The sequence below is a fragment of the Ochotona curzoniae genome, unplaced genomic scaffold (assembly GCF_017591425.1).
Source record: "Ochotona curzoniae isolate NIBS_2020 unplaced genomic scaffold, NIBS_Ocur_1.0 scaffold_2587, whole genome shotgun sequence".
NCBI lineage: Eukaryota > Metazoa > Chordata > Mammalia > Lagomorpha > Ochotonidae > Ochotona > Ochotona curzoniae.
The window spans coordinates 15,098,918-15,108,638 of NW_024467096.1; the positions used below are offsets into that span (position 1 = coordinate 15,098,918).

Sequence of the window (9,721 nt, forward strand, 5' to 3'; positions counted from 1 at the left end):
TGTGTGTTGGGGGGCGGGTAGGGGACAGGAGAAGGAGGTAGGGACACAAACTAGGCAGTGAGAAAGGGTCCCAGTGGGCATGGAGGGTGCTGTGGGCCCAGGCTCCAGGGCCATGGTTTGATGGACTTTTTCTGCCCACTGATACCTTGAAAGGGTAGACTCCATCCTTGGGGTAGGAGCCAGGTCCTTACCCAGGGACTGGCTCCAGACCTCAGGCCCCAGCCTTGGCCTGGAGCTCCTGACCCGGGCGAACTCAGGACACCTCGGGGGTTCAGTCGCTCTGTGGCTGCCAGCAGCGTGGCAGGGGTTGGGGGTGGGGGGCTCCAGGCCCGCCTCTCCTTCCCCTCTTAGCGCCCCCTGGTCTCTCTTCTCCCCCTCCCCCTCTTCGTTCCCCCTTCCCCGGCAGCCGCTCCCTCCTCCCCTGCCCGGTCCCAGCCCCTCCCTCTCCTCCCCCCATTCGCGATTCGGGCCGCGGCTGCTGGGCCGGACCCCCCGGGCTCAGCCCGGCCCCTCGCCGAGCCGCCGCCGCCCCCGTTTGCAGAGGAGGAGGCCCCCGGCCGGGGCGTCGGGCGCAGGGCATAAAAACGGGCCGGAGCCGGCGCCCGGGGCACTAGAAGCCTCGTACGGCCCGGGTCAGCGCCCGGCCGGCTGCGCTCCTCCCGGCCGCTCTCCACCCGCCCCCGCCTGGCCCGGCCCGGCCCGGCGCCGACTCCGCGGCAGCCCGCCCGACGAGCCCCTCGCCGCCGCACTGCCCCGGCCCTGGCCCCGGCCCCCTCCCGCCGCACCGCCCCCGGCCCGGCCCTCGTCCCTCCTCCCTCCTCCCGCTCCCGCGCCCTCCTCCCTCCCGCCTCCCCAGCTGTCCCGTTCGCGTCATGCCGAGCCTCCCGGCCCCGCCGGCCCCGCTGCTGCTCTTCGGGCTGCTGCTGCTGCCGCTCGGCCCCGAGCCGGCCCGCGGCGCCGGCCCTGATCCCCCTGCGCTCCCCATCCGTCCCGAGAAGGAGCCGTTGCCCGTTCGGGGAGCAGCAGGTAGGTGGGCGCCCGGGGCTGGGTGGCAGGGCGGGGGTGGGGAGAGGCGCGGGCAGGGAAGTCAGCTCCGGGGCCAGTGCGCGCCAGCCTGGAGGGGGCCGTGGGGCGCAGGTGGCTGGCGCGCGCCAACCCAGGGGGTGTCCTCCTCGCCGGCGTCAGGAGGGCAGCGCCCAGGGGCGGGGTACCCGGCACGAGCCGGGCAGCGGCCGCTAGCCAAGACCGTCCCCGCAGGCTGCTCGTTCGGCGGGAAGGTCTATGCCTTGGACGAAACGTGGCACCCGGACCTGGGGGAGCCCTTCGGGGTGATGCGCTGCGTGCTGTGCGCCTGCGAGGCGGTGAGTTGGACGCGGTGGCGGCGGCCGCCGCCCGGGCCCTCGCGGCGCGGCAAAGCGCTGGGCTGGCGAGCCGGCGGCGTGTACTCCGAGCTGCTGGGCAGACGGGAGCGCTTGGGGGGCGGTGGCTAGGGAGGTTGTTCTATTGCCCGCTCCGCGCCTCGCTTCAGGTGTTGGCTTGGTTGAGCACCCTCTGTGCTGCCTGCTCGGTGCCGGCGCCTACTTGGTCTCCCCCGTGTCTCTGCTCGCTTCCCTTCCCTTAACGACTCTGCTAGACAGAGGCTGTTCTTTTCCCGAGTGGGGATGGGCAAGGCCCAGAGAGGTCACTCGTCTAGGACCACACAGCCTGAAGATGCGGCAAAGCTGCGGGTCTAGGGTCGCGCTTACTTGTCACCTGACACTCACTTGGCATTTTTTTTTTTTTTGCCATTTCTCTCCCGGAGCAGCCCCAATGGGCTCGCCGTGCCAGGGGGCCTGGCAGAGTCAGCTGCAAGAACATAAAGCCCGAGTGCCCGGCCCTGGCCTGCGGGCAGCCACGGCAGCTGCCAGGACACTGTTGCCAGACCTGCCCGCAGGGTAAGGCCTGCTGTGCCCGCCAAGGTCCTGGGAGCGCTGGGTCGGGGGCAGCTCTCTCGATGGTTTGCTGAAGGCAATACTCCTTACACCCTTTGGCACAGAACGCAGCAGTCCCGAGCGGCCACAACCGGGCCTCTCCTTTGAGTATCCACGGGACCCGGAGCACCGCAGTTACAGCGACCGTGGGGACCCGGGCGCGGAGGACCGGGCGCGCGGTGAAGGCCACACGGGTAGGCGGAGCCAGGGGTAGGGTCGCCCGGAGGCCGTATGTCCTGCTGCGGCAGCTGACGGCACTGCTTGGGCCATCCTTCCTCCCCGTGCAGACTTCGTGGCGCTGCTGACAGGGCCGAGGTCGCAGGCGGTGGCACGTGCTCGGGTCTCGCTGGTGCGCTCCAGCCTGCGCTTTTCCATCTCCTACCGGCGGTGAGGAGGGAAGAGGGTCCAGGCCAGGAGAACCGGGTTGGGGGAGAGGAGGACACCAGCTGGGAGCCGGTTGCTCTGGATCCGGTCGTGCTCACACCTTTCTCACCCTTGCAGGTTGGATCGACCTACCAGGGTGCGTTTCTCAGACGCAGCTGGCAGCGTGCTGTTTGAACACCCTGCAGCCCCCACCCAAGACGGCCTGGTGAGAGGATACTACTCCTGAATGCTTGTCCAGTGTGGGTGTGGGGCTGACAGCCTGAGCAAGCAAGCAAGGTGCTGACACTCCTATGCCCATTTTGCACCTGCAGGGTTTCCTCCAGGCCACACGGCTAGGGAGAGGTGGAGCGAGGACCCTGGGCCCCTATATGAGCCTCTTGGGGAGCAGGCAGGCCCCTCTCCTGTCCCTCCTCAGTTGGCCCACCTGGCCTGTGTGCCTGCATTCTAAACCTCTGCCCTCTGGTCTTGCTGTTCCAGGTCTGTGGGGTGTGGCGGGCTGTGCCTCGCTTGTCTCTACGACTCCTCCGGGCAGAGCAGTTGTATGTGGCCCTTGTGACAGCCGCTCACCCTTCAGGGGAGGTGTGGGGGCCTCTTCTGCGGCACCGAGCCTTGGCTGCAGGTAAGGGATGCATGTGGCCCCTGTATGTGCCATCCTGGGTGGCCCTGGGCAAGTGGTGGTGGAGGTGAGGGGGCAGGCAGAGGCCAGTGTGTTCTTATGGCTTCTTCTCATGGTGCTTGCTTCCGCAGAAACTTTCAGCGCCATCTTGACTGTGGAGGGCTCACAGCAGCAGGGTGTAGGGGGTGTTACCCTGCTCACTCTCAGTGATACCGAAGACTCTTTGCACTTTCTACTACTCTTCAGGGGGCTGCTGGAACCCAGGAATGGAGGTGAGTCTTCCTGGGTGGGGAGGAGTAGACAGCAGGGCAGGGGGTGGCAGGGCAATGGAAGGAAGAGCAGCTATCCCTCACTGCCTCAGCAAGGTCCACAGGTGTAGCTGTTGCAGGGCCAGCACAGGCACCTTTAAGGCTCCAGATTCTGCACGAGGGACAGCTGCTGCGAGAGCTCCAGGCCAATGGCTCAGCCCAGGTACGTGAGGCTGCGACTCTGCTGCCACCAGCTCTGGCCTCTTGCTGTGTCACCCACTGCACCCTGCTCTTTCCCCAGGACCCAGGCTTCGCTGAGGTGCTGCCCAACCTGACGCACCAGGAAATGGACTGGCTGGCGCAGGGCGAGCTGCAAGTGGCTCTGGAGAGGACAGCTGGGCCAGAGCTGCACATCAGTGGACATATAGCTGCCAGACAGAGCTGCGATGGTGAGGCAGGATGGGACTGGCACTCTCGGGTCCATAGCCAGGAGCCATACACGTGTCAGAAAAGGGGCCAGGATGGATTTGGGGGAGATTGGGGAGCTAGGGGTGTGAGTGACCATGGTGCAAACCTGCCACCACCTGTCTTGGCAGTCCTGCAGAGCGTCCTTTGCGGGGCTGATGCGCTGACCCCTGTCCAGACTGGGGCTGCCGGTTCAGCCAGCCTTACACTGCTAGGAAATGGCTCTCTGATTTACCAGGTAAGACTCAGGAGTTGTAGGGCAGGATCTGGGGCTGCCAGAGGTCAGGCCTCAGTCTTTCAGTGCCATACCAACTAATTCATCCTCCTCCAACCTTGCTTATCAGGTACAAGTGGTGGGCACTGCCAGTGAAGTGGTGTCCATGACACTGGAGACCAAGCCCCAGCGGAGGAACCAGCGCACTGTGCTGTGCCACATGGCTGCACTCCGCACTGGAGGACAGATGGTGAGGGCCCCTGGCAAAACTTCCATAAGGTCATGTGGGGAGGCCGGGTTGCATGACCAGGGATGGTGTCACTCATTCACTCCTTCATGCATTTTTTTGTTTACTCCTTCATACATCTTGTCTTTTTCCTAAACTTTGTTTTTTTCTTAACTTTCATGGTTGGAAGTTAATTTAAAACTTTAAAAAAAAATGTATTTGAAAGTGAATGAGTGAGAGAGAGAAAGAGAGAGAATCTTCTATCCACTGATTCACTCCCCAGATGGCTGGGGCTGGAATAGTAGAGGAGTAAGGAGCTTCTTTTGGACTTCCCATGTGGGTGCAGGGGCCCAAGTACTTTGGTCATCCTTTGCTGCTTTCCCAGGTGTATTAGCAGGGAGCTGGATAGGAAGTGCAGCAGCCAGGACTCGAACCAGCACCCAAATGGCATGCTGGTGCTGCAGGTAGGGGGTTAACATGTTATGCCATGGTGCTGGCCGTGGTTACTGGGCCTTTCCATGTGTGACTGCACAGAGAGGTTGTTATCATTAGGGTTGTCACGAAGCTAGGAAGTGGCAGAAAGAGCTGAAAACTGGGTGTTCCAGGTTCTGATCCAGTGTTCCTGGAGTGTGAACACATGAGTGGCAGTAGAGGGAGTGCAGGGCATGTGAAAGTTTCATAATCTTGGGCAGTGGACAAGCTGAGGGAGGGGGGTCACTTATTCTTTCCTGTCTCTACTTTGTTACCCCTGCAGACTGTGGGCATCTGCCCAGAGCTGGGTGCCCGAGGGGCTCACATGCTGCTGCAGAATGAGCTGTTCCTGAACGTGGGCACCAAGGACTTCCCAGATGGAGAACTGCGGGGGCATGTGGCCACCCTTCCCTATAGTGGGCACAGTGCCCGCCAGGAGAGTGAGTGACCCGGGACTCTGCCTGCTCATTGGTGCCCTCCAATTTGTGACTCAAGCATGTCAGGGGCAATGGCAGGGGCCTGTCTTTGTGCTTGAGCATCTGGGGAAGGCATGGGTGGCCAGCTGGACTCCGTGGTGCTTAGTGCAGGCTCTCTGGACTTCTGGCCCATGCGCAGTGCCTTCCAGCTCATGGAGTCTGTGTTAGGAAAGGTGGGGTGTGTTGGGAATGAGGGGCTCCTCTGGGCCACCTTCTCATCTGTTGCTTCTCTGTCTGGACCCAGTGCTACCTGTGCCCCTGGCAGGAGCCCTGGTATTGCCTCCTGTGCAGAGCCAGGCAGCGGGGCATGCCTGGCTCTCCCTGGATGCCCATTGTCACCTGCACTATGAAGTTCTGCTGGCTGGTCTTGGTGGCTCAGAGCAGGGCACCGTCACTGCCCACCTCCTCGGGCCTCCTGGGATGCCAGGCCCCCGGCGGCTGCTTAAGGGATTCTATGGCCCAGAGGTGAGGACGTGATGGCACCATGAAGCTTGAAGGGCCTGTGGTGGGGGAAGCAGAGAATGGGCAGCATGATGTTGCAACACAGACCTGGGTAGGGTTCTGCCTCTGCTTATTCACCTTCCTTTCTATGTCCTCTGCTGCTGGCTCCCTTGGGTGGTATATGATATTCTGTACCTGCAGAGGGGTGGGGGGCCTGGGCCACACCCATGGAGTAGGGGGCATGACCATGAACTTGAGACTTGATTTCCAGCCCCAAACCCCCTTGAGAAAGGGGCTAGGTTACTCTGAGGGAGAGAGTTTGTTTAATCTCCCTGGGGCTCTTTCTTCATTTGCTAATCAGGGGCCCAGGAGGCGGGGCCTTTTTGTAAGGTGTGATCCCTCACTCCCGGGTAGGCTCAGGGCGTGGTAAAGGACCTGGAGCCCGAGCTGCTGCGACACCTGGCCCAGGGCACTGCCTCCCTCCTCATCTCCACCAAGGGTAGTCCGCGAGGGGAGCTTCGGGGACAGGTACGTGGGCAGCATGGGTTGTGGGGAAGGGCCAAGGTGGGGCCCCTGTGGTCATCACCCTTTGCTGTCTCTGAACCCTGGGGTAGCAGTGGGTATCAGTTTGCCTGGATGCAAAAGGGCTATACCAGGCTGTCCATGGGCAGCCTACAGCCCACAACCCTGTCCCTCGTGGCTGGGTTGATGGTTGCTGCTAGGAGCACCCTTCCAGAGTGCCCTCAGAGTTCTAGGGGTAGAGATGTTGCCTGGGGACTGTTTGAGCTGTCTGGTGGAGACTTTGCTGCCTCAGTTGACCAGCTTCTCCTCCCAGGTGCACATTGCCAACCAGTGCGAGGTGGGCGGCCTACGTCTTGCTGCAGCTGGGGCAGAGGGGACACGGATGCCTGGGGCTCCAAATGTAGTACCTGCTGCATTGCCAGCACCTCCACCGGTGCCTGCTCCCGAGGTCCCAGTGCCTGTCAAACCTGGTGGTCCAGGGCGGCCCAGAGACCCCAACATGTGCTTCTTTGAGGGGCAGCAGCGTCCTCATGGGGCACGCTGGGCACCCAACTACGACCCGCTCTGCTCACTCTGCACCTGCCAGGTAGGAGGCCCCAAAGGGTGTACTGAGTTCTAGGCTCTGGGGCAAGGGACCCTTTCAAGCCCCTGCCTCTTCATGCAGAGACGGACTGTGATCTGTGACCCTGTAGTGTGCCCAGCACCCAGGTGCCCCCACCCAGTGCAGGTGCTGGACCAGTGCTGCCCTGTGTGCCCTGGTGAGTACCCTGCAGGAAAGGAGAGGGTAGGGATGAAGGGGCCTGCCTGGTGGGAGATGGATACCCGCCTGAGGGAGAGCTGGAGGGGTAAGATTGCTCTCTGCCTTCACCATTTCTGTGGCTCCACAGAGAAGCAAGATGTCAGAGAGCTGCCAGGGCTGCCTAGGAGCCGGGACCCGGGAGAGGGTGAGCCAGAAGGGTGCGTGCCGGAGTGGGAGGATCCAGAGAAACCGTTGGGTTGGAGCAGGGTGGGGAACGGAGGGGGTGGGCTTGAGTGCTGTATATTCCAAGTGACCCCTGGCAAGCCTCATTTATGTTACTGACCCGTAGGCTCTTGGATTAGGCTAGTGTGGCTGGGTGCCTGAGGCTCAAGTCTTGCTTATGGGCCCAGCTGCTGGGCTCAGTACTAATGGCAGCTGGGCACTGTCCCCCTCATCCTCTCCCAGGTTGCTATTTTGATGGTGACCGGAGCTGGCGGGCAGCAGGTACCCGGTGGCACCCCGTCGTACCCCCCTTTGGCTTAATTAAGTGTGCCGTCTGCACCTGCAAGGTATGGCCACCCACCGCCCAAGCTTTTCTGGTGCCATAACCCAGCCGGGTCTGCAGAGATGGGGAGGGGGCTGCCAGGAGAGGAAAAATAATGTAGGCAAAGTACTCTGGGCTCTGAGAGTCAGCTTTCTGTCAGGCCAGGAAGAGGGCTGAACTGGGGATGAGTCCTGCTTGAACGATGGCCCAGTACCACATGATCCCAGGTGCTTTCTGTACCTCCAGAGCCTCACCGCCACCCCAGGGCAGACGTGGTAGCACCTGCCTGGCAGGGCAACTGTGAGAACTGAGTTGAGTGAGGTATATAAAGCCAGGCCAGTCTTCTAGGGCAAAGGCCAAGAGATACCTTACACCTGAGGTGGGGAAAGGAGAGAGGCAAGGCCCTAAGGACCCCCTTAGGCTTTAAGGAGGCTCTAAGGCCTCTCCTTCCTGACCTCCCTCCTTGCTGACATCTCTACAGGGAGGCACCGGAGAGGTACACTGTGAAAAGGTGCAGTGTCCCCGGCTGGCCTGTGCCCAGCCTGTCCGTGTCAACCCTACCGACTGCTGTAAACAGTGTCCAGGTGAGAGGGTGGACAAGGAGGTCTGATCTTTGGAGCTGGCGTGGGTCTTATCCTGGCTGAAGGGAGGCATGGGGAAGGTGGTGGGAAGGGGCTTCACAGCCAGGTCAGCTTGTGCTGAGCACTGCTTTATGCCTAGCCTGGAACTAGGGCTCTATGAAAGTGTGTGGAGTAGTGGGCTGTGAGGGGTTCCAATACCTGCTCCATCCATCTTTCCATCCATCCACCCATTTATTCACTCTTTCACCCCCATATCAACCCTCCACCCACCCATCCACCTAACCAGTTAGCCAGCCAGCCAGCCACCCACCCACTCACCTATCCATCTATCCAGCTAATTATCCATCCATCCATCCATTTATCAACCCATGTATATACCTTCCTTCCAGCCTCATATAATGCCTACTCAGTATTAGAAACTGCTAGACACTGAGGATTCGAAGAGAAAGAAAACCTGATCTGTCCCTCTTGGGCTGACCCCTTCTTGTTTACTTTCCTACAGTGGGATCAGGAGCCCGCCCCCAGTTGGGGGACCCCATGCAGGCCGATGGGCCCCGGGGCTGCCGTTTTGCAGGGCAGTGGTTTCCAGAGAGCCAGAGCTGGCATCCATCAGTACCCCCCTTTGGAGAGATGAGTTGTATCACCTGCAAATGTGGAGTAAGTGGTGACAGGGGCTTTAATGAAATGGGTCCCGGGACTCTGTCCTGGAGTCAGGACACCTTGCCAGGCAGGCTTCACTGCAGAGGCTGCAGGCCACCCTCAAGTGCTCTGTCCTACTCCAGGCAGGGGTGCCCCATTGCGAACGGGATGACTGTTCAGTGCCGCTGGCCTGCGGCTCCGGGAAAGAGCGTCGCTGCTGCTCTCACTGCACACTCCGGGGCTGTAAGTGAGGGAGTGGCTGCCAGGGGTAGGGGTGGGTGGGTGTGGCAGCTGCAGGCTGGGGAGGGCAGAAAGCAACATGACACTCAGGGGCAGTGCAGTTTGTTTCGGAAGTGCCACTGTTGGCACCCCAGGGAGGTTTCTGAAGCTCAGAAGATAAGCTGGATCACTCAGCCTAGAAACTTCTGACCACTGTGGGGTCAGGCAGGTACAGATGCAGTGCTGTGTCCTGCATGCCAGCCTGTTCTCTCTTCCTCCAACATGCACTCCTTTCTGTCTCCAGCAGCCCCAGAGACCAGGACTGTTCCACAACTTGAGAAAGCAGCTGAGGGCTCGTAGTAATGGCTGGAAGCTGCATGACCAAGAGGACTGGGCCTGAGTTGGGGGAAGGGGCAGCGCCGTGGACCCCACATTCTCCTGTGGGGACACCCAGTGCCTTGGGCTCCTCCAACTGCCTCTTCTCCCCACCCCACTACCTCTGGGCACCACCTCCACGGGGGGCGGGGGTGGACAGCAGCCAGGCCACACCTAGGCCATCTCTACTCGGACTTCTGGCCTGCCACCCCCTGGCCTGTGCCCTTTCCTTTTGTACATACTGTCACTGGCTTGTTGGGAGTTTTAATTTATCCTCACTCAGCACCCAGGGTCCTCCTTCCCTCTTCTTTTCCCCTACTCTACTCCTGCTGCCCCTGAGCTGAGCAGAGTCATCGCTGGAGAGTTATGTATTTATTAAAATATTCTGTTTTTCAGCCTTTGTGCTTGAGGTTGGCTGTTTGTGGCCAGGGCTTGAGAGATTGTCTTGTGGGGACCAGGGTTCTGGAGAGTGGGGGCTGGGGGCATCTGGCTGCCTCTCCTGCATTCTGCCCATGGGCCCAGGACTGTCCTGGAGACAGCTATTGCCTCTGGGACTCGGGCCACCTGAGGCAAGATACACATGCCAGCATG

The 9,721-nt window shown here is 61.1% G+C and overlaps 1 protein-coding gene across 3 annotated transcripts; it reads left to right on the forward strand.

The window, feature by feature from the left end:
* Positions 1–607: 607 nt before the first annotated feature.
* On the forward strand, positions 608–9,115 carry CHRD (chordin). Of its 3 annotated transcripts, none has more exons than XM_041002763.1 (23): positions 608–1,026; positions 1,258–1,361; positions 1,805–1,934; positions 2,036–2,164; positions 2,258–2,357; positions 2,472–2,559; positions 2,832–2,973; positions 3,102–3,242; positions 3,359–3,441; positions 3,520–3,667; positions 3,815–3,921; positions 4,028–4,147; positions 4,878–5,034; positions 5,315–5,535; positions 5,926–6,039; positions 6,347–6,619; positions 6,698–6,791; positions 6,921–6,977; positions 7,238–7,341; positions 7,798–7,900; positions 8,400–8,554; positions 8,680–8,779; positions 9,060–9,115. In XM_041002763.1, exons 1-23 carry the CDS (start codon positions 873–875, stop codon positions 9,113–9,115), a joined length of 2,880 nt encoding a protein of 959 aa, XP_040858697.1. In that variant the 5' UTR covers positions 608–872. The 3 variants fall into 3 exon arrangements, with proteins under 3 accessions (XP_040858697.1, XP_040858698.1, XP_040858696.1); XM_041002764.1 differs by having other exon boundaries at positions 9,063–9,115; XM_041002762.1 differs by having other exon boundaries at positions 873–1,026; positions 1,189–1,361; positions 9,063–9,115.
* Positions 9,116–9,721: the final 606 nt, after the last annotated feature.